Source organism: Protopterus annectens, chromosome 7.part0 (genome assembly GCF_019279795.1).
Source record: "Protopterus annectens isolate FY-2018-M chromosome 7.part0, PAN1.0, whole genome shotgun sequence".
NCBI classification, from domain to species: Eukaryota; Metazoa; Chordata; order Ceratodontiformes; family Protopteridae; genus Protopterus; species Protopterus annectens.
This window is the reverse complement of record NC_056739.1, coordinates 252,497,805-252,523,402: the sequence shown is the minus strand read 5'-3', so window position 1 is coordinate 252,523,402 and position 25,598 is coordinate 252,497,805. Positions and strand designations below refer to the sequence as shown.

The window sequence follows — 25,598 nt, the reverse complement described above, 5'->3', positions numbered from 1 at the left end:
TATAATCAGTGAAAAGCACAAAAAATAGTTCTAGCATATGGTTTGTGTAAACAAAACACCGACTGAGTCCTTAGGCACTAGGGGGTTTAAAGATGGCAGCCGCAGCAGTCCTAGAACTAAGCTCGCATACGTAGATAGTCATGGGGTGGGAAATCAAGCTTTTGATTGGCTATACCAATATACAAGTATTTCCAGGGTCTGTGAGTGAGTAGGCTTAAAGAATACAACTTTACATTGTTTTTATGCAGTTCATTTTAAAGTGAGCTGCAATTTACTCAGTTTTGCTCAATTCTTTTTAAAGTGAGCTGTGTTTTATTCAATATTGTATTAAACTAAGTTTGTAGCTTAGCCAGACAATTTTACTGACTGTTGGGAGTAAGCAAGCTTTTAACCTGAATTTTGTACAGATATTTTGTCATTTCTTTAGCAACTGTGAGATGAAGTAAGCAGGGGGAACATATTATACAGGCTGTTTGAGCTGTAATATGCTATTTTATTACTTATTACAGCAGTCTGACTAGGGTATCTAAGACTGTCAGGCTATCTTTTGCTGTGGACCCCAGGCTAGCCGTAGACCCAGTTCAGCCAAGCAGTTCATTAGTACAACAGTTACTCTTAAGATATAGGCCTTGCAGTCCTTTTCCTTAGTGAGGGACAGTGCAGGAAAGTTTTTCTTTTAGTTTTCAGGATGATAGTTTCTTTTCGGCACAGTTTGAGCTATTCGAGGTAAGGACAGCTGAGGTGGAAACAATGTTTGTGTAGGAAAACCGCCGACTGGGTCCTTGGGCACTAGGGGTTTAAAGAAAATCATTCTGCCTGTTCCAAAAACATTAGTTTAAGTGTAGGTGTATTGCAATTTACCCTCTCAACTTCCAAGTACAAAAAATCTGGACAAAGCCTAAAATAATGTGGAACAAAGGCCCCAAAATAGGGACAGTTGTTATATATTGCTCTTATAAACTTAGAATGTAGCTAAGTTAACAAGATTTGAACTGAAAACCATTTTCTGAAGGATATGAAATGTAAAACTCAAATGTATGTCATTATTTATTGACTTCAATCCTTCCTTTATTGACTTAAATTCAATACTTTGCCAGAAAACCACAAACTGTATGAGGAACAGACCAAAAATATGAGGCAAAAATCTGGACAGTTGAAAGGTGTACCAGCAATAGACCAAAGCTGCAATAAAATAACTTAAAGCGGCAAGGAAAACTGCTTGCCACCCCAATTTTTGGCACTAATTTTCTTTCAAATTTAGATCAAAATTACAGATCAAATGTTAAGAGAGCAAATCCATCTAAATTTAACAGCCCCTGAAACTGGAATCATAAATGTATACTGCAGATAGTTTTCAAGACAGAGGTACTCTTATTGCTATGCAGGTTTAAGAATTGGCCCTGTACTATTTCCATTAAAAAGTCTGAGATCCAAGCAAGTGTCTAGCTTCCCTCAGTAAGTGAAGAAACAATGATATCTGCAAATAGTTAATCTAAATGGAGTAGAAGTTGTCAATGTATCTTCTCCTATAGTAAATGAGAACCACCATAAGGAACTTTTAAGGTGCATGTTCCAATTATATTGACTTTTAGTGACCAGAGGTTAAAAAATACACACACACACACACACACACACACACACACACACACACACATATATATATATATATATATACATATATATATATATATATATATATATATATACACACACACACACACACACACACATACACATGTGTGTGTGTGTATATACAACATATATATATATATATATATATATATATATATATATATATATATATATATATATATAAAATATTTCAAATGTAGTATGAAGTGAGTGCAGTCTTGCAAAGAATCAGTTCAGTTATGCTTGTTTAGCGATGTTTAGGTTACCTACCTGATTTGTGTAAATATGATATAGTTTGCCTTCCAACATGTCTCTTTGGCACAAAGACTGCAAACAGTCTGACTGTTAAGGGTGTCAGGATAGGTATATTTGACCCATCAGCTGGGATAGCCCACAATGCTAAACCAAATTTGCAGAGCATGGCATCAGCCATACAAGTTAATGCAATGCCTGGCATTAGCCTCACAGGGCAAGGTGATGCCAGATAGTATACAAATCTCCACTAATTCCAATGTAACAAAAAATGCATTCTAGTATAGCTGAGATAAAGAACATGGGAATTATTTGTTTTGCACTCACGTCATAACAAAATCTGAAAGCTCATGTCTTGGATCATGAGGAAATGAAAAATCTTAAGCTTTGTGGTTTGATAAACCATAAATAACCCAGACAGTAAGCTGTGATATGGTGGAAGAGGTGCAAAAAATGTGATTGTCTTTGAGTCAGGGGAGAGAAGTAAGGATAATAATGCAGCAATATGCCCACATTAAATTGGTTTTAATAAATACCAGACTCTGAACACGTGAATGTTAATATTATGACACATTTTTATTTAGAAATAAAAATTGATATCAGATGCATACCATAGTATTCTAAGAGCCTACATTAACAACATCAAATCTGCAAAAGTTAGTGGTCTGTCAAAATTGGACACTACCGCCAGTCCATCCTTGTCTGATGTAGAGCTGCCCCTAAAACTGCTTACGTAATATGATCAAATGAAATGGTTCTTGGATGAGACTCGAACATTTGGCACTGTGTGTGCTGAAAATGAGCAAAGCACCAAAGCACAGGGTGGATCTGAATTTTTCACTCACTCACTCACTCACTCACTCACTCACTCACTCACTCACTCACTCACTCACTCACTCACAAGGAGCAGGATAGTACAGCATCTATATTGTCAAGAAAAGGAGGAAATCCACACAGATCAGTCATTGTGTATGCAAATAATGGCATTCGGTGTGGGAGGCATTCAGAAATGTATAACATGATGAGCACCCTGCAACATGGCATGTTCCTTGTTGATGTGACTCTTGGTGAGTGTGACGTCCGGCTAATATGCCACTGAACTGCCACCACTAATGTGACGTCCTCGCCTATCCTGGGTCAATAACTAAGAAAATTAAATCCTTACTACTGACCCCAGTGTGAGACCGTCATTTAAACAGGAGTAATATTTCACAATTTCCCCAAACAGCATAACAGGAACAAGCTCTATAACCTGGAACTGGACTGTATACTTCTGTCTGCTCCTAATGTAGCTCCTTATTACACACTCCAGAGCAATGTGTCCCAGTTTAAGATTTGTGATACACTCACACTTAAATCTCACATATCCAAACACTTCTGGGAAAACCTGACACGGATTTCTGGCTATATCCCTTCCCCCAAGTGATACGGTAAGATGCTGCCACCAACCAGAGCATCTACATGTCCTTTCAAAGGGGTGTCTAGTTATTAAAATTAGGTATAAAACAAATGGTAGAAAATGGCATAAAGCAGCCAAGCTTTCAGAGTGGCCTGGGAATTATCAAAGCAGGTGTAAGTACTCTCAAATCACTAAATAATACATTAATTGATCAGTCACAATGTAGTATAATAAAAATATTTAATTATAATTAAAAAAGAAAACCGTAATTTCAATAAACAAACAAAATTCTATCACCAGAAAAATGAAATTAATTTTGAAGGATTGCAATCCAGCCTTTAGAAAAATTCTGATTAATCTACCTATAATTTCCGATCTAACTGAAGAACATTATCCCTGATCTAAACTAAATATCACAACAGAGCAAAGGCAGGTTTACAGTTCTTGGTGAGTCCTTTGGGTATCCACTGCTCAGTACAACTGTGTACTGTTCACTGAATTGAACTGTGAACTCAACTGAACAACTACTATAACTGACTTTAACTGTCTTCAGCAGGCTCTTTTATAGACTAGGTTAACTGTCACAACTGTTGCAGCTCTCATTTTCATTTCATTGTTTGAAAATCAACAGACAGTTGTTTATTAAAGTTCTTTCCTATCTTTCAGTCTCTGACAGTAAATACAGAGCAAATGGAAACATTTAGATATCATCATCTGCAGATCAGTTGTCTCTGATACAGCCTGCATTTAGGATCTCCTTTGCAAACATGGGCAGTTAGACATGTAAAAGGACACTGTTCAATTTTTATAACTTCCTATACAAATAGAGCATTAATCAATATGTAGGAACTTATTTACAATATCACAGCTATTCATGCTGGGATATAATACACAAGTTAATCTGAAATTATGTACAAAACTTCAGCCAGACATGCTAGGACAGATGAACATGTCTAGTTTCTTCGCAGTGAGTATTGTTTGGATTACCTTCAGCAGCAGCTGTGCTGCAGCATGTGTTTATTAGCCACCATCAGGGCCAGTGATTACAAAAGTTGCATGTTACAGGTAGCATGTAATGTAAATACCACCTCACAGAACTCTGTGCTGAACTGCTCCTATGTGGAATGGGAGAATGTAAGGGACCTGCACAAGAAGAATCAAGGTTGGGGGGTATGCATGGTGTGCCTATTCCTGTTAAGTTATGTATGGCTTTAATCCTCTTGGTAACAGGTGTCAAACAGTAACTTACTGTGGGGACACCTTATGGATTCTTGCAGGTGTCGGCTTTAGAACTTGCAAGTCCCTTAACATTACTGACAATACTTCCAACATAACAAATCAAAACCAAGAAATCTAAAATCTAAAGGTGCTACTGCTCAGTGCCAGGAATCTAAACAAGAAACTCTACTCCCCTCACCCTAGATAATGCTAGCATCTGTACATGCCTATGCATGTTCACAGAAACCCTATACAAACATCTTAACTTAATAGCTGCATAGAGGCAGATGTACCCACTCAGAATAAGTACAGACCTATCTCAAAAAACAAACCACCTTGGTGGAATCACAGCATCAGTAGTCTATAGAACAGAAGGAAGAAAATCATTGCAAAATCATGAGCTGTAGCTTCCAGCAGGAAACAAATGTCCTAAAACTAAACAAAAACTCTGAGGACAAAGAGTCTACCAAAGCCAAATATGAGAAAATTTGGCCTCCCAGGCCAAGGACTACTATAAGGCATTCTTTTAGCTTTGTCTGCAACCTCAATGTCCATAAATGGTTGTGTGCAGAGCTCATTGTTAACAGAGCAAGTCCACTGAGCCTGATGGCTAAGTTTGCAGATGACTGCAAGCTAGGATCAATCATTAAATGCCCAAATGACTTGGCCATCCTGAAGGAAGGTTTGTTCCAAATAAATAACTAGTGCCAAAATCATGGACTGAAACTAAATGCCAAAAAAGCATTATTAAGTTATCTACCCTAGGGAACTAACACATTGACAATACACCCCTAAGAGTTGACCCACTTGTTTGGGATTTGAAAATTTACGTGGACAGTGACCTAACGTTTGACCGATGTGTCTATTGTAAGAAAGTTTATTTATTTATTTATTGATTTTTATTCGTTACATTTCGTGAAATTATTATTAATTAAATTAATTATTATTATTAATTTTTATTTATTAAATTTGTTGAAACTGAAATTTGTTGAAAGTTACTATATTGCACAGCTTATAAACAAAGGGAGTGTGTCTAGATCTAGGGATGCCCTTGCTCCCTTTTACTCCGCCCTCATTAGGCCAATCATTGAATATAATTCCCACTTTGCATGTGTCTGGACAGATACATGCCAATGAGTGGAACTCCAACAGAGACCTTACAAAAGGTGTACAAGGCCTAAACAACATGTCCTACCACTATACTATCTATCCTACAGACTGCTAAGAGGTGGCCTGTGTCTAGCATAGAAGGCATCAACTGACTCATTTGCTGCTTATCGGCAAGTCAATTGGCATCAGAAATTCTTTGTCTAGGAATGTAAATCTCTTCTGCAACATCAACAGAATGGTTTGGAGGGACAAGTATATCTCACAGAGGATATTGCTGCTGTGTAGCAGACTACCCATCCACGTAAAACAAAGTTCAACCTTGTCTATAATCAAGAAAAACATAGATCTGTGAATGAGAAAATAAAATTCACCCCAGGATTGCCCCCTGTACTACTAATGAACAGAGGCATCTCCTAAATACTTTATCTCTTGTGTGCGTCAACTCAGATTATCAGTGGTATGATCCCAGTTATTCCAGTTAGTAGTAGTATGTAACTGACCATGGGATGGGTAAAGCCAATCCATAACCAAATGGTCTGGGTTATTCTGAGCACAAAGAGGAGACTGGCTAAGCTTAAAATGGTCTGCAAGAGCAACTTGCATAGTACTTATGAATGTATGAACCTATGATAGAGAGGAGTTGAGATTGGTTAGGATAGGAGAGTTGTATAATATGGAGGTGAGTAGAAAAGTGTCTGCCACCCCCAGTAACTACCACAATGACAGCACACCTCTAAATAACAAGTCATTAGTCAGGGACTTGAGGACACAAATAGACTGTAATCTAGCCAATTGTGAGCTTATGTTAGTAAGGAAGTCCTATGTTGTACAACTTATAAACAAAGGTATGGCATTTAGGTCCAAGGAGGTCATTATTCCACTGTATTTGACACTCCTCAGATCCATCATGGAATACAGCACTGTGTTGAGAATGAACCTAAATGGGCACATCCAACAACTGCAACATCTACAGACGTTCTTCAATAAAAGACTACAGAGTTTAAATATGTTCTACATAGACCACCTTAAATCCCAATCCCTGTAAAGTCTCCTATAGGCTCTTGAGGGGAGATCTATGCCTAGCATACAAGGCATCAGCAGAACCCATTCTAATGGACTTCCTTCATATCTGCAAAACAAACAGCACTAGAATTACCCATTCTAAAGTCATTTAAAACATTGCCTAGGATACAATTAGGACCTGCTGTACAGACAGATAAGTATCCCAGAGTGTATCCCTTCTCTGGAATGGACTCCCCTTCCATGTGAAGCAGAGTTCTCCCTAGCCCAGTCCAAGTGTGACTTGGTCAACTGGATGAGGAACTGGAAGTTCACCACTGGTTTATCTCCTATGTCTTGAATGGGCACAGCAACCACTAAATGTTTAATGTTCCTCACCTCTACTTGTAAATGTTTCATCTCGCAAGCCCCTGTTTACATCAGTAAGGGTATAAGAACTTATCAGAACTTTGGGATTCATAGATAGGCTTAAAATGGCCCCAGTGGTTGTCAGCCTAGTACACACCTATAGACCTATACTGGCACTCACATGGTTTGCTTTTTTTATATTTCCACCCCATTCTTGCTTCCCCAGCTTCAGTTTTACAACTCAGCCAAACACAGGACTTGCACTATCTGTACGCAAAAAAATGCTGCCAGTCTTAATAAAATCTCCAAGAAATTATATAATAATTTGACCACACCTACATTTACACACAGATTCCTTTAAGAGAATACCATATCATAAAGCCACCCCTGACAGAAGACCACATTATACTCCTAACTCTTAAAGACTCCCTACCCCCCCCCCAAAAAAAAAAAAAATCTCTTAATCTTTGTTCATTTGCTGTTGACATTCTATTTCGGTGGGATTAACACTCACTCTTAACCTCTTCCATCTTTCAAAAAACTTGATCAGTAAGTGCTCCATTTTGTAATAAAAAGAATTAAAAATGACCATTTCATAATCTCCCAAGTCATCAAAGTTTTGTTGGTAGCTTGGATATTTTGAATGGTTGGGCAGAGAGGATGGGAGTGTTCATCAGTCCACGGAAAAAGGATCTAGCTACACCTACAACACAGGTCACCCAGATGCCAAATTGGAATATATGACCAGACTGGCTTTGTGCTGCTAGCATCTGTCTGTATTGCATGTAGGCCAGGCAGTCTTATGGGTGAAGGTATGCTTCCTCTCTGCTGGTAGCACAACACAGACACCACAGGGAAAGTTTAAGAGATAGTAGGGCCATTATTGTCACTGGGCCAAATCCATTCAATTTAATTGGGAATGAAAGGGACTTTCAAACCTTTGGTTGACTCACACAATGAATATACCATAGCTTCTCATTATGTGTTTGCCACTGATTGTACTGGCTGTCATCCTTGTGAAATTTATCACCTAGGGAGCAGACAAGGGACATTGATGACCGTCCTCCTTTGGAACACCTAAAACCAAGGATTGGGAACTGTGTACAAATTTAACAAGACCGTCTAATGAATCCCTTATATTTTCAATCTTGAACTGCTGCCAATAGTGCATTTTATAGCCATAACAGAAGCCTTGGTTATGCCCACTGATGTTCTCTCATTACGTCATTATCTCAAACTATAAAAATTCCATATACGACAGATAAGAAACATTCAGGAAGTGAATGAATGTTTGCAAAAGACCATTTCCTCACATTCCTTGCTGCTGCTTCTCAATGAAATTGATCATGACCCCCCCCAGCAGAGTAATTTGTCCAGTTATTACTCCCCACATCTAGCTACAAAATAGAGGTAATGATTGTTGCTAAATTACCTAATCACTGCATGATCATTGGTTAAATTGTTTAATTGTAATGCTATCATCCCAGCAAGGCATCATTCCAATATTCTCCAATACATATAAATCACATGGGCAACCACTGAACTAATTTGCTGTTACTGACACCGCACATGTTCTCGAAACCCCCCCCCCAAAAAAAATATAGCTTGAACAGTTAGAAATAACCACTGAAATTAAAAACACACAGTCTACAACACAATGATCTTCTAAGGATTGAGTATGCTCCAGAATTAAAACTGTTTGTAGCACCTGCTTAAGTGCGAGACCCAACATTGATTAGATTTTGAATACACACTGTCTGAAATACTAAGTAAAAGTACAATAATTCAGAGTAATTTAAAAGCCCTGTTTTTATTAACTGACTACACCAAGTGTACTCTTGTTCTGCTTCCACAAGCATGTAGTAATGCCAAAATGCTTTGGATGGAATTACCATAAATGAATCAGAACTAAGAATATTCAACCACACTGGTGGCTGGTGAATTCAAAAATGCTATCATTAAGAAAAGGACTGTGTGTGTCAGAGAGAGAATAGGAAGCATATTCACCCCCCCCCACCACATACTTTTTTCAGATTTCATAAAACAGAACCCGGGATGCTATATCTGCAGTTTTCCAACTCAAGCCCTCACACTGTTTAGCTATTTAATTTTAATCTCAAACTGTTAGGCAACTGAACTTTATTTCAAGAAAAGTCATATTGTCTTGGACCTTTTTCTGATAGTTCTCTGTTTTTGGTCTAATCTTCTTATGTATTTCCTTCAACTCTCATCTTGGTATCTTGCATGTCAGTTTTCATTTGTTCACTTCCTTTTTCTCTGTTCATTTTTTCCCATCTTATCCAAAGTTATGAAATACTGCCTTATAAAAGGAAGAATATTCCTGCTGTTTGTTAGAAGCATCATAAGTATTTAATATCTTGCAGCTAACAAAGGAAAACAAAATCTCAAAGTTGATGAGCTGTTTAAAAAAAATGCAAGGCAACAGATTTCTTTTCTAGACTCTCTGAAACTGATTTGAAAGACAAGCAATGGCAAAATAGAATCACACTGTGGAGACTAACACCTTTTTGGGAAGGGGAAACCTTGAGTGAAAATCTGTTACATCGGAATAACAGAATTCTCTCCACCCAGGCAGGTTGGATATAAAACAAGTATCATGCACTGTAAGAAGGGGCATTCATATGTCAGAGAAGATTCTTGTTAAAAATATATAATTACGATGTGGTGCTGAAGCTCCAGTGTGTGTGTGTGTGTGTGTGTGTGTGTGTGTGTGTGTGTGTGTGTGTGTGTGTGTGTGTGTGTGTGTGTGTGTGTGTGTGTGTGTGTGTGTGTGTGTGTGTGTGTGTGTGCGTGTGTGTGTCTGTGTGTGTGTGTGTGTGTGTGTGTGTGTATATATGTACGCATGAGTGTGCCTCTGTAAAACTGCCAAATGAAGTCTGCTTTTGAGTAACTTTATGGACACTCAAAGTAGTAGTTTCAGTGTTTAGGTTAGATTCAAAGATAATGTACAGACAAGGAAGTGTATGAAGCTTTTGCTGAGAATAAAGTGACTAACTCCAAATTAAGTTTCCTATTATAGGTTCATAGGTGTGTACTAGGCTAATGGCCTTGGAGCTTTTACAAGCCTAACCCATAGAAGTGCCCTGGCATCATGCTGCCCGACGTTAGTTCCCAGTGGCTCTATCTTTCTATTAGCCATCCACTCATCAAGATTTTTCTTGAAGTGGGTCAGCGAGGTGCTCTGCTTGACATGGAGCATGGGCAGTCTCTGGGTAAGGAACCTGTCCCTAGAGCTTGTTCTGTTGATTTTGGTAATGAGGTTGAGGTCTCTGGAGTGTGTGGTGCGGAGGGATTGGGATTTCGTTAGATGTAGCATTTCTAACAGAGCTGGGTCAGACATGGCTTTGTAAGTCAAGCAGCAATCACCTCTAAGTAAGCCATTTGAGACAGAGAATAGCTGGAGTCTTTTGAGTCTGTCCGTGTAGGACATGTGTTTAATGCCTATGATCCTCTTTGTGAGGTACTTCTGTAGCCTATCCAGCTGTTGCAGGTGTCTATTGAGGTACATGCCAAATGGGGCATTATACTCGATGACTGGTCTAATGAGGGAAGCGTAGAGAGAGAGATGATGACCTCTTTCTTCCTGGATGCAAAACCCTTGGTAATGAGATGTGCCACACAGAAGGACTTTTTGACCACAGTGGCAATGTGGTGGTCGTAGGAGAGGTTGCTGTCAACCTGCATCCTCAGATCTCTTATAACACCTTCAGTGTTCAGTGGGCTCCCATCAATGTGGTAATTAGTGGGAAACTGAGTTGTTACCAAAGGGGATGACGACACATTTTTTAGCATTAAGCACCAGTTATTGGTCTCCGTGATGCATTTCTGTAGGATGTCTGCATCACTTGGGGAGTTAATAATGGTTCCCAGCTTGCAGTCATCTGCGAACTTGGTCAGCCAGAGTCCCTCCGTGTTGGCCTGGACTACTGAAAAGTAGATGCCAAACAGGAGAGGACCCAGGACTGATCCCTGTGGGACTCCATTTGTGACTGGTCAGCAGTCTGACTTGGAGTCTGTTACTTTCACACTGTGTGTTCTATATATGAGCCAATTTGCAACCCACCTAGTGATATAGGGGTTGATGCCTAGTTTGGTGAGTTTATCAATAATTCCCGTGTGAGGAATGGGATCAATGGCCTTGGCCAGATCGAGGTAGGCTGTATGCACTGCCTTACCTTCATCCACAGCCCTGGTGACTGACTCAAAGAAGTCAACCTGGTTGAGCAGGCATGATCTCCCTTTCACAAAGCCAAATTGCGTGGGATCTAGAGTGTGGAGATTTCCTTTATCTTTGTTAATTAGGTCCATTATGATGCGCTCTATAACTTTACATATCAAACTCGTCAGGCTAATGGGGTGATATTTCCCAGGATCTGTATTTGCTCCCCCTTTATGGAGAGGGATGACTGTAGCACTGCGCCATTTGGTAGGGACAAAGCCTGAAGTGAGGCTGTGACTGAACAGGGCACATGGATGTGGTGCCAGTTCACTTTGTAGTTCATGTAGAACACAGCCAGGAATATTATTGGGTCTCATGGAAGCTGTATTCTTGGCCTTGGGCAATGCAGCTTTAACCTGTGCTGCAGTAATGCTGGGTGCCTAGCATTTTTCCAGTATTGTGACTGGTCCTTTAGGGGGGAGAGATGGGTAAAGCTGGCACTGAATCTATCAGCCAGTATGTTGGCAATATCTACTGGCTGAGTATAGGAGGTACCATTGTGCAGTATTACAGAACAAATCTGGGTATTGCCGTGGAGGTTTCTTGATATAGCTATAGAAGGCTTTGTGATTGTTTTTAGTGCCTGATGCAATTCTACCTTCACAGCTGGCTTTACAGGATTTGATGAGGGATCTCAACTTTTTGTTGAGGCTAATAAGGGAGTTTTTTCCAGTCTTGGGACTTCACCTTTTTCTGCAACAGTTTCTTCCTTCTGTTGTAGAGTTTATTAATTTCAGGGGACCACCAGTTTGGCTTCCTTTTTTGGAGGAGAGCATCTTGGTTCTGTTGGGTATGGCTAATTCCATGCATTTGTGTACATGTTTGTACAGTGCATTGGTGTATGATTCTGCAGTCATGCAGCTATTTTCCATTGGCATGGATCCCGTGAAGTTAACCACCTCTGATTTTAGAGTCCAAAGTCAGTTTGGAGAGGTTTTTCAAGGTAGTTACCTTTGTGGGGTTGTGGGTGAGATGTGGATTACAAAGGTAATTAGTTTATGGTCGGATTTGACCAGGGAGGGATTGACTACTGGTGCAGAGTAATGGTTGCCCATGTTAGTAATAACCAGGTCAAGGATGTTGCTTGCTCTAGTGGGGGTCAGAATGAGCTGGTCCAGGGAATTTATGAATTCCAGGAAGCATTGGGCCAGTGTATTGGTGCTGGAGTAGTTTTCCCAGTTGATGGAAGGGTAGTTGAAGTCGCCTAGAAAGAGAGTGTTGGGTTGGAACTTGATAGATTCCAGGGTGCTTTGGAATGTGGAGTGACAGTCTAGGGACATGGTTGGGGACCTATAACAGGCTATGACCTGGATTGACGTCTTACCCAATGTTAGTTGTACCTGAAGTATCTCAGATCCATTATGCTGGGCTGCTAGACTGGAGGTGTGCATATCCTTTATGAATATGGAGACACCACTGCCTTGGGAACTTCATTCCATGTTTCAGGGCCGAAAGCTGTGGAATGAGTTATAGCCTGGTAGCACAGGGGTGCTTTCTGCCACTTTAAACTAGGTCTCCATTACAGCACAAATGTCGGTGTTCTCCATTTTGAGGAGTGCTTCGAGAGAGTGCATCTTGAGATTTAGACTTCTCGGACTGAGCAGCATGACCCTCAGAATGCATTTATTTATAGCTGTTATGTAGGTAATTTGGTCTTTGGAACACTGCCTAAAAAAGCACTATAGGGGTGGCAAGATCTTTAGCCAGTACCCAGAAACCCAGGGGTGACAGATGCAGGCCATCTCTGGCAAAGCATCGAAGTCTGTCAATCATGTCATCCCAAGCAGACAGATACTTGATCCACTTAGAATGACACCAGAAACTTAGCCAATTGTTGACATTAATCATTTTTTGTTTGTATTGCGGTATCATTCTTGTTGACCGTAGGATACTGCTCAGGGCTAGTGTCATACCTGCCTGTGCCACATAATCCAAGAGCTCCACCATGTCTCTTTTCACGTAGTCCAGGGAGGTGCATCTCAGGTCATTCAAACCCACATGAACGATGATGGAGTCATACTTGTACTTGTTGTGGAGTGACCTGAGTATGTGTGTTATGTGTCGGATTCTGGCACCTGATTGTTACCTTTTCCTTATTCAGCCTAGTGAGTGGGAAATCTGTGTGCCTCACTATTGAGTCACCTATGATTGGTGTATTGCGCAAGGTGTTTAGCCTTAGAGACTTAGGTTGAGGGGCACACTGTGGAGATGAGCTATGTGTCCTGTGGTCTGTGCTATGTTGTGGTGGTCGAGTGTGTTTCTGTCTTGGAAGTCTCTGCTGTTTGGGTAAATTTCTATTGAGAGCCTTCTTAAAGGTGGGTGTGTGGTTTGTGTTTTTATGTGAGAGCTGTGATAGTGGGTGTCCTGGAGGGCTATGTGTTCCATGTGGTGTGGTGCAGGTGTTGAAGTTCTCCTCTTGAGCAGAGTCCAATCTTAGCTGGTGAGTGCATAGCTTCCAGTTTGGTGATATAAGTCCATCTCTCACAAGTCTGAGTGTTAAGAGGTAAGAGGAGAGGGTTGTCTGTGTACGTGAGGCAGTGAGAAGGAAAAGTATGAATCCTTTATTGGTATTGCCATTCCATAACCTCAGTTCCATAAATGTCAGCAAATTTTCTCTGGTCCAGTGATCAAGTTCAAAGTCTTACTGCATCCCAATAAACCATAGCATGTCTGTACCCCAAATCTGAGTGACATCTCTCCATTACCAATATACCGCTCTTTAAATAGCTTCCTCATACATGAAAAAAACAGTTAAATTAGTCTGGCAGTAAAGAAGATTAAGGCTATGAGATGGTAATGAGCCACTCCCTGTGGTGCATGGTTCGATCCCTTCAGCCTACATTTACCTTCTGTGTGACCTTGAGCAAGTCACTTAACCAGATGGTAATTTGGAACTTCTAGAATGCAAGCCTGCTAACTGCCTATAATAATGGTGATATAGTCAAGAAGTTTGAAACTACAATAGTCCTCGGACTAAAGTTGATTCATGTTATTGGCTTTGTTTTAAGTGAGTAACACTCCAATTATTTTTAATCAACATTTATTTCCAAAGAGATATATTTGAAAATGGGCTGAGTGCCTTTTTTTAAATTTTATTTTCAAAGTATAACCATACCATTACAAGTTGTGCACCCTCAATATGTTGTTGTGTATATATACATGTGCACTAAGCTATCCATATATTAAAGAATGGATTATCCAAATTAACATCAATTTCAGATGTACATATTTTGCTGTAATTGCATATAATGTTCGCATTTCTGAGAACATTTGCAATCCACAGACTTATTACCCATTTCAAAAGTATGTAATACAAGCAAACACACAGTATGTCTACATCCAAAAAAGTTTTATAGATACTCTGTGCTCTTGTTATGCTGTTATACACATCAACCAGCCATGCGATCTTTCATACAAACAAATCGTTAGCAGTATACCATTTATGTATTCTCTCAATCTAGTAATTTTCTTGACCCATAATCCCTGTCATATCAGATTTCACTGTCTTAAAAAATGAACCATAGTTGAAAAAGACACAAATTCAAAATGCACTGGTAACCTCATTAAATATATATTTTTGTGGGGGTATCACCCGATGTGGGAACTGTGCTACTGATGCCACTGTTACTTGTACACTCTGCTGTACAGTTGGTGGTAGCAGACATGGTGGTGAAAATGACTTGATTGAAGCTTTGGCCTTGGAGGCCCTGTTGCTCTCCAAAGGGCCGTCTTTCCTGTGGGTTATCATTCTCCATGAGACTGCAATATTGTATATCCAGGGCACTAGCCCATTGATTGGAATCTGTAAGCTACTACTGCAACTCTTCAAAGAAACAAATATAACTGTGCATAAATTAAGTCCTAAGATGAATCATGGTTTGGATAATGTTTTTGATTAATATATAACATGCATCTCACCTGTGGAAACCTATAGATGCCCAACACTCTTGCAACTGAAGCTGTTGCTGATGAATATTCCTCTGCAATAATGGCAGGCAGTTTCATTTTCATGTTGCAGTTATAATTGGGAACTAAAATTTCCCCTTGGGATAACAGATATAAAGCACACATAACAGCAAAAGCTGCTGAAAGGCATGAATCCATTATCCTGAAACCCAGTGTGACATTTGGCAATAAAGTCTTACCGCTGTTTATTTCTTCAGTTGCAAAAACAATGGTAAGAATTTCCTGGTATGGTATTGTGTCAAGCCTAAAGTTAAGATATTGCAAAAATTAAAAAAAAATACTGCTTTATTTTAGAAGCTTTTACTAAACCAATTGCATATTCATCAATTAATGTGTGTAGGTTGATGCAGAGTTAACAATGCATGTATGCATATATATTTATAGGTTCATAGCCTAGTAAACACCTATGAACCTAACGACCACAAGGGCCTTTTTAAGCCTAGCCATGCATCTCAAATCTCTGACAAGTTCTGTTCTTTGGACACCTATGTCTGTATTTGTCAACTATGACAGTCCAAGCAGATGTCCCATTTTCAATGGGTCCATAAAGAGAAAGGCTCCCAAGAAGAGAAACTTTCCATTGGTGGCAAATGCCATAATTACTTCAGTTGTACAAATACCAATTTGTTAACCAATTTGTTAACCAGATATACTCACTAGACACAGTTCTTTTCAGGGGTGATGCAGGACCAATACCTTAAGTGAGTTGCTCATGGTGATACAGTAGGCAAACAAGGGCTGAGGGCAATCGAACCCTATACCACTGGAATGGCAGACTAACACGTCAACCCTCTGTACTAATCTACATTTCATTCATTACTAATAAATATTTTAAATGCACTATTGTTCGGTGTCTTAATGAAGTAGCATGAGACCTGAGAGCAACACCTAAAAAATCTGTATTCATTAATGTTACCTTCTTTTTACTAAACACATATATTAATAGCAAGCAACAATTAGCAGACATATGTTCAGAATATAAACTATTTCTCTGTAAAGGATCTGTTTGGTCAGAGACTGCAAACTGTATTTCTGTATCGTGGTAAATTCTCACATGAAAGGAGGGCTGAGATACCCAAATTGAGAAATCCCTTCACTTGGCCACAAGGAGTAGTTGTGGATAATCTCTAAAATGGATTACCAAGACATAATCATGACTTTGCTTTTATTCCAAATATTGCCATCATGTCTGCAGTACAAGCTTTTAGGTTAGAAATACCCTTTCCTGAGTAACCAATGGCCTTTTACAGTGGTAAACCATAGGGCAGGTAGGCAGGGCTTGGAAGTACACACAAATATTGAGTTACCACTAAAATGTGAAAGTTGTGTAACCTATGGCCACTCAGTCAGTTGCTACTACTACTTTGTACAGATAACAGCAGCTACTACCACATAATTTAAATGCTGTGACTTGTAAGGAAAAAGGCTACAGCACATCTGCGTAATTTTAGCTATGACTACAGTGTGTTGTCAAGTGCATGAGATACTGCTGTAGACAGATTACAGAGTGGGGAGAGCGGCTTTGCTGAGCACATTATGGTTCAGCACAATTAACCAAACAGTTTACTATCACTACCTGGAAGCTCACAGTCTTGAAAATGAAAATCTCAATACTATAATATCAAAAGACTAAAGTGATGAAGGCCACAATATGAACTCATGGATTTGTTTTCCTGCAGAACCTGTTTTAGCACTTGTTCCTAGGTTCATACTGGTAGATGTATTCAGTAGTCAAGATATTTACACAAAGTCCTATTGGTCATGTGGATTTGCCCATGTGCGTTCCCTGTTCAATTTCCATAACTTTCACAGCTTTCAATGGGGATGCCAGGTCAATTTCCTGAAGGTTTTCATCAGAGAGAGCTTGGCCATATTTAAAAGATTATGCACTAATGCCTTCCTTGTTAGGGTCAGCATTATCCTTGCATAGCTACTCATAAAAACTTGAGCAATCCAATGTTCAAGAAAGCAGGCAAATTGTATATGGGCTTCAGAAATGGTGACTTGGCAACATCTTTGGCCTAATATAGAAGTACACAGGGCACAGAACTAATTTTTGCTATCTATTCTGTATGAAAAACAGTGTATAAATACAGACTGTATTAATTCAACTTGTTATTTTATCTTGCAGATTGCTTCTAAATAACAAGTTAGCAAACAGTAAAATCAGAGTAAGGTAAGATACTTACGCGTGTGTGCCTTACATGGCAGGAGGAGATTCCATGGTGACTTTGAGGCAAAATGCTGACAGATTAGAGATGAAGGAAAACAGGAGTCTTAATGGGAGACCACCTGAAATTACTTGTAGAATATTTAATACAATGGTGCAAAATGGCAGATTAAAATATGTACTTACAAGGAAGATGGATAATGTAAAAAGAAAGGCATGGAACACTAATCTGATTTTCCATTAGTGATAACAACTGGTTGTCCATTGCCTCTCTATGCAAGCTTCATGTTCCTTTTTGTATGGGGGTGGTCTTCGGTGTGGAATATTCTTTAATGAAGATCTGAAGTACATTGTGCATTTAGTTTCTTCTCAGTCACTCATTTGTGTTTGGATAACTGAAGGTTCCTGATTTTGGCATCAGGACCACTGATGATCTACAGAATACTTACTAAGGTTGCATTTCAAATTGCAGGTCCTACTTCCTACCAAAATTATAAACTCTGCACTTGCAGTGATCCACTTCTGAGCATTTCCTACACAATGGTTTGGCCTCCATGTATTCAGTGGTGTTTCAGAGTTTCTTTTATGTATTCTGATTCATAACTAGATTAAGAATTGGTATGGGAGTATCCCTTCTGAACTCTTGTAATATCTTTATCAGGCTTTGCAAGGACTGTGCATACAGACAGTCCTGTGGAATGGTTTATGAAGCTACGGATGATACTAAAGAACCTGATAATGCTTTAAAGAGCTGTGCGTTTTGGTCATCACAAATTGATTCTTTTCCCTTTGAATATTTCAAAACATTCTTCAGTAGGTTTAACAATCTCAGTTGTAGATCAAGGATTAGAGTTCAGAGGTAGCACCACATAACTCATTCAGTGTTATAGGGCCCTCTCCTCCTATGTTGCAGCTAGAATAGAGGGACTGATGAGAAAATGTCAGGAGATTTGCGGTTCATATCAATCTTCCCTGAATGTGTGAAGAATGATTGCTGGATGGAACTGTGCTATGGGTTTTCTTCAGAGACGTACAAAAGAGCAGAGATTGCATTAATGAATGGGACATAAAAAGGGGGGGAACAATCTTCCCAGGTTTTGTTCTTCTGTTTAAATATAAGCCTTCCTCCAGTCTATAATCCTGTAAAACTGATAGTTAAGCATATGGAAAAATCCAACACCTGGGTTTTATCCCAGTCCCTCGCCTACATTTACTGCCTGCCCAGACATTGCCATTAATAAGGCACACTGCCATCTCTCCTTAAAACACAGGCACATAAATCGTTAGACAAGAATGTGTTTACTCCAAGGCTTAAGGAGTATGCCCTTTCTCTTATCACCCTGCTCTTCTCACAATACAATCTGAATCCAAACCACCATCATATGCAGATACTAAATCCTCACTTGTCAGCTGGAACACTTAAAAGCCCCCTCCCTCACTAACATGTGCCATACTTCTAGTTATAATTCCATTACAACTTAACTCTGACAAACAAATTAGCTTTAAAACTCTTTTTCTTCTGTCTCAGACTGCAGAATGACAACCCGATTGTCTTTCAAAAGACACTGGTACAGTTAAGCCATAGGGGAAACTTTTTTCATTGCCACAGATAACTGTTTTGAACTGATGTAATGAAAACAGCATTCGCAACTACCTTGATAAATTGCTGTCTTAATGGCATGCATGAATGTAATTGTTTTAACAACTTGCCCTCACAAATTTGTACTTCAGCAATAGAAATAAAAATAATAAATAATAATAATAATAAACATCTGTTTATTGATTTGATTTTATCAGGTGTGTTCACTGATACATGACCCCTTCTTCAGACACTTTCTCTGCCATGTGGCAACTTCTTCTTCTTTCAGATGTTTCCTGGTTAGGGGTTGCCACAGCAGATCACCTTGTCCGCTCATGATTGGCAGTGGAGTTTTACAGTGTCGAGTTGCCAGCCCGGAACCCAACCTTCCACAGAAGGCACACACACGTACACACTCACACCTAGGGCAACTTTAGAGTGTCCAATCCACCTGCAGCATGTCTTTGGGATGTGGGAGGAAACTGGAGCACACGGAGGAAACCCATGCGACCACAGAGAGGACATGCAGACTCTGCACAGAAGACACCCAAGCTGAGGATTGAACCGGAGAACTTCTTGCTGTGAGGCAGCAATGCTAACCACTGCACTACTGTGGCCGCCCTCTCTGCTATGTGGCAACAATGAGACAATTTGCAAACATCATATAGCCTTCATTTTAATATATTTTATAACCACTGCAAGATGAGAAACTTTCTGCTAGAGGATATGCCCTAAGCAGCTGCAGCTTTTTTTATATATAAACTTGCTGTGTACATTTGTGCCCTGACCATAGCTCAAAAGAGCTTCATACTAGCCCACATCCCTGGAAAATAGATGAATTAAAGAATAAGGGGAAGCTTAAAAAGTAGTCCTGATGCTATGAAATGTGTTTTTTTAAACATAAAGTTTGTGTAATTATACTGATATACAACTGTGTTGCTAGTTTTTTTCTGGAACAGTACATACTGCATATCTGAAAATGTCAGAAATTATTTAGGAGTAGCACTGACATTAAGTTCTGTTATAGTCTAGAGACATTCCTGCATATAGAGCACAGCATTTATTTCCTTCTAACACCTTGTAAAAGAAATAAGGTAAAATGACACAGTGGTAGCCTTTCTTAAAAGGACAAATCTTGTTCATGCATACTTGTCCAAAAGGACACACTGAATGCAAGCTGTTCACAGCAATGAACATGAATTCAGTACATAAGTTATTAAAACTGTGACAAGCACAAGCGGGAAATAAAGCTTGCTTCCTACTGAAAGGAAGTTTTAAACATTTTAATTTACAGCAGCAGCAGGAGGAAAGGTAATGGAATTTAATTATAACATTTTTAACTGCACAAAATATTTGTGAACTAAAAACCTGCATGTCTTTAAAGCAATATTCAGTATATAAAAATGTTCACATTGGTTATGTTAGGCATAATACCTCATTCTTGCGGTGTTTGGTCACTCGGGTTTCAGACTTGTGACTAAATTCAAGCAGTTGAGTACATCCCTGAGTAACCAGCACCTTTGCACTATAATGCTGTAATACTTTATTCCACAAGTATAATAAATCACATTGATCAGGATATTAATGATAGTAAATCAATAAGCAGTTATTGAACTGAGAAGGAGTGAAATCAGGTAAAACAAGTAAAATTTCTTTGACTAACTCTCTGAATTTCATTAAGCACAACTTGTAATATAACACCTATAACGCGAAATACATCTGCACATCTAGTATTTATAAGTTGTAATACGTAAAACAAATATTTTCCTGTTAGGTTGTACCCCCCCTGGCATTTTGACCATCAGTCTAGCCCAGTTATTGCCCTGTCCAGACAGTCTCCCAATGAGGTCTGATTAAAGGGTAAACAATCCAGGCAGTCAGAAAGGTGTCTGTGTCCCTGCTGGTAATGAGTGTTTTTGTTGTAGTCATAATCCAGAGTCTGGTGAGCGTGAGCAACTGCATCATGGAAGGAGCATCCTATAACCTCCTCATTTGTGTCTGTGTGCTCCCACACCTACAACACTATGAAGGCTACCATCACTGGCTTGAAATCAGAAAGCCATATTCCTTCATGTCCTTGACCACTGATGTTATACAAGCCTTCACTAAGACAGGGGAAATCACCCAGTCCTGTCTGGACAAGTGAGCTAAAGTAAGTTAGCAGGGCCGGTGTTAGCATTTTGGGGGCCCCCAGCAAGTTTCAAGTTGGAGGCCCTTCTCAGGAGAATATAAAGCCTGACCACATTACCTTAACATCCCCCTTCCCTGTCAAGCTCATCCAGCACCATTTAACAAAAACTATAGTGTCACTACATTCAGATCCTTAAGAAATGATATGCCATGGTGCACACCGGCATTTAGTATCAATGTTACATTATGACAGACTCATGTACCACAACATGGTGGCCCTCACAGGTTTACACACACACACTGACTGGAATTTAGTATCAATGTTACATTATGACAAACTCCTGTACCACAGCAAGGTAGCCACTCACAGGTACACACATTGACTGGCATTTAGTACCAATGTTACATTATGGACAAACCCCTGTACCACAGCAAGGTATCCACTCACAGATGCACACACACACTGACTGGCATTTAGTACCAATGTTACATTATGACAACTCCCTGTACCAGAGCAAGGTAGCCACTCACAGGTGCAGACACTGACGGCATACTCCTCAAATGTCCAGATTTTCACAGAATGTCCAGATGTTACTCATTTTTGGTCTGTTCTTCAAAATTTGTATCTTTCTGAATTTTTTGTGGCAAATCATTGATGACTGAATTCACTAAATGACAGGCATTTAAGTATAACTTCATATCCTTCAGAACATGCATGGTAATACCCTTTATTCTAGCAACTTTTTAAATTTGTAAGAGCAATACTTAAAATTTGTCCTGATCTTTGGGGCCATAATCTCATTATCTGTGGCTTTGTACAGTGTTTTTGTGCCATGATGTTGAGAGCTATGCCTGGCATTTAGTAGCAATGTTGTTACATTACAACAAGCCTCTGTACCGCATCAAGGTAGCCAGTCCCATAGAGCATCTATTTATTTATTACGTTTGTTAACCAGGAAAAGTCCGACTGGGTGAGGAGCCCATTTTCAGTGGAGGCCCGGGGAGAAAAGCTCCAAAAAAGTACAATATATTCTTTTGAGTATAAAACAGCAGTAATTCAGGTAACAATAATGCTATGAAGTTAAACAACACTCAGCATAGTATAACACTTAAATAACGGCTAGTACAAAAATATAGAGTATACTAACTGCATGTTACACAGAATATCATTGCTAGACCAGAATGTTTAAGATTCCTGGAGGTTGGAGTTGTGTAAATGGTAACTTAAGAGAGGAGCCAAAACACCATTAGAAAGGAGGGATGGAAGATAAAGATATTAGGAAGAAAGGATGGAATGAGAAGCTGCGGCAGTGGGATAGGGTGGGAAAAGCAATAGTGGATTTAACCAGGGGTAAGACAGGAGCAGAGCCAATTATTGGCTAGGTAGTTAAGTAGTTGCTGTTTGAACTTATGATGGTTTGGATTTCTATTTATTGAAGGAGGGAAAGTATTCCAAAGTTTGGTAATTTTATTGGCATAAAGGCAGTCCCCTAGTTGTGGGAATGGGTGACCTTTAGCATAAGTTTATTGGAGGATCTGAGGGACCTCGGGTTAAGAGAGGGTTAGAGAAGACTGGAGAGGGCAGGACAGTTAGAGGGTTGATGAATTAACTTATGGGCTATTGTTAGTTGGTTGTGAGCAAGGAGGTTGGGGAATTCTAGCCATGTTAGTTGAGCAAGCACAGTGCAGTGTGGTGGGTCCTGTGTGGGGCATTCATGCCAAACTTTACAATTTTGTGGTAGCATGATTCTAACTTGTTTAGTTCTGATTTGTGAAGGTTGGTGAGAATAGGTAAGCATGACACTGTGAGTAAGATATGGCCTGGCCCTGTATAAGGTGCCAAGTTTGATGTGGACTTTTTTGATTGTCAGAGATACATGTTTTGCAGTGGTTAGATTCTCACTAGTGACCCCTTAGGAGTTTGGTATGGGTTGTGGGTTCTACATTGGTTCCGTTTGATGAGAGTATTGTAAGAGGGGTGTGATAAGGCTTGTATTTTTTATTTTTGAAGATTATTAATTTGGTTTTAGTAGGGTTGAGAATTAGTTGCTGTTCTGATAGATATTGTTCTATGCTATGTAAGGCTGATTGCATTTTTAATTGAAGTTCTTGGGGTGAGGGAGAGGAGCATATAAGGGTGGCATCGTCGGCATATTGGACAGTGGTGGCCTGACTGGTTGCAGTGTTGAGGTCGTTTGTGAATAATATGAAGAGGAGAGGGCCAAGTTCAGAACCTTGGGGCACACCAACAGAGATGGGGAGAAGGAGGGATAGAGTATTTTGCCATTGGTGGCCTGCTGCCAATTGGAGAGATAGCTGAGGAACCATGACAAAGTGGCTGAGCTGATGCTGATTGTTGAGAGTTTGTTGAGTAGAAGTTGATGGCAGACTGTGTCGCAGGCTTTTGACATGTCCAGAAAGATGGAGGAAACTGCTTGGCTGCCTTCATTTAAGAGATGATGAATGGTGTTTGTAAAAGAGATTAGAGCAGTGTAAGTACTATGTTTGTGTCTGAAGCCGTGTTGTGAACTAAATAAGAGATTGTTAGAGAGGAGATGGTTAAAGAGCTGTTTGTAGATGCATTTTTCTAAGATTTTTTTCCTGGGGCGAAAGAATGGCAATAGGGCAGAAGTTGGTTATCTCATTGGAAGAGCCACCTTTATGGAGAGACATGATGTGGGATATTTTCCATAGAGTTGGAACATAGTGTTCAGAAATAAATCGAGTCATGAAGCTGGATATGAGGTAGGCAATAGACGGGGCTGCTATTTTTAGGAATTCATTTGGGAGATGATCGCCAGACAGACAACAGGGTTTAGTTAGAAGAGATCTTATGTATCTAGTTTGAATGGGAGAAAAGCAGAACAAGTTAGGATTATCAGGAGTAGATGCAGAGAGAGTAAGAGGAGTGTTGGGTTGGTTGCCTACTAGGGAGGTTATGGAATTTATGAAGTGGGAGTTAATTTGGGTTGCAATGGTATCTGATTTGTTAGAGGTTACTAGAGTAGGAATAAGGGAGTGGCCAGAGCTTAGGAGGTGGGTAATTTGTACACAAAGACACCCACACTGACTCCCGCACAAAGGTACCCACACTGACTCCCACACAAAGACACCCACACTGACTCCCGCACAAAGGTACCCACACTGACTCCCACACAAAGACACCCACACTGACTCCCACACAAAGACACCCACACTGACTCCCACACAAAGACACCCACACTGACTCCCACACAAAGACACCCACACTGACTTCCACACAAAGACACCCACACTGACTCCCTCACAAAGACACTCACACTGACTGGCATTTAGTAGCAATGCTGTTACATTACAACAAGCCTCTGTATCAACACCCACACTGACTTCCACAAAAAGACACCCACACTGGCTCCCACAAACAGTACAGACAAGACAAAGACAGCAATACAGCAAGGCTGAACAGAGATGCCCACACCAGGCTCCTTCACACAGGTGTGAAACACAACAAGACAGAGACTCTTGCACAGAGCACAGACACCCACACATGATAAAGACAAAATTATAGCAAGACTGACCAGAGACACAAGACAGATAGCTACACCGACTCTTGCACACAGGACAGACACCCACACATAATAGAAACAGCACTACAACAAGACTGAATATTAACACCCACACAGATGCAGACACACAGGACAGAGGCATCCACCCTCACAGTACAGAGAAGACCAGGACAAAACTACTGCAAAACTGAATAGAAACCCACACAAGACTAAGGCAGCACTACCACAAAGCAGAACTGAGACACCACTCACAAACACAAGACTATGACAGTAATATGGCAAGAATGAAACAAGCAGCATTAGATAAACTGACACCATCACACAAGACAGTTACTGACATGCAGAATAATAACACTGCAGAAGTACACAATACAGCTATGAGATAGACATAGAAAAGACTGTAGACACACAAGACATACAAGGGAAAGCCACGGGGATTACTGAGGCTGAGGCAGATGACTCAAACCCAAACACAGAGCACAATGGGCATTACTGAGCCTGAGGGAGACAGACTCAAACCCAAAGAAATACAAGAGAGCCATGGGGATTACTGAGTCTGAGGCAGACAGACACAAACACAAAGAAACACACGAGAGCCATGGGGATTACCGAGTCTGAGGTGGACAGACTCAAACCCAAAGAAATACAAGAGAGCCATGGGGATTACTGAAGTTGACACAGGCAGACTCAAACCCAAACACAGAAGAGAGCACAATGGGGATTACTGAGCCTGAGACAGACAGACTCAAACCCAAACAAACTCAAGAGAAAGCAATGGGGATTACTGAGCCTGAAGCAGATGACTCAAACCCAAACACAGAAGACATCACAATGGGGATTACTGAGTCTGAGGCAGACTCAAACCCAAGCACAAGAGAGAGCCATGGGGATTACTGAGTCTGAGGCAGACTCAAACCCAAGCACAAGACAGCAAACGGAATTACTGAGTCTGACACAGGCAGACTCAAACCCAGAGAGAAACAGGTGAA

General features: G+C 40.0%; 1 protein-coding gene across 1 annotated transcript in view; it reads right to left on the bottom strand.

The window, feature by feature from the left end:
• The window catches only part of LOC122805943 (extracellular calcium-sensing receptor-like), a 125,726-nt gene that overhangs the window by 99,956 nt on the left and 172 nt on the right, over window positions 1-25,598 (bottom strand). The window contains exons 2-3 of the mRNA XM_044076188.1: window positions 15,365-15,429; window positions 15,138-15,262 (exon numbers count right to left, since the gene is read on the bottom strand). Of these exons, the coding sequence (XP_043932123.1) occupies window positions 15,138-15,262; window positions 15,365-15,429 (190 nt within the window). The remainder of the gene's footprint in view (window positions 1-15,137; window positions 15,263-15,364; window positions 15,430-25,598) is intronic.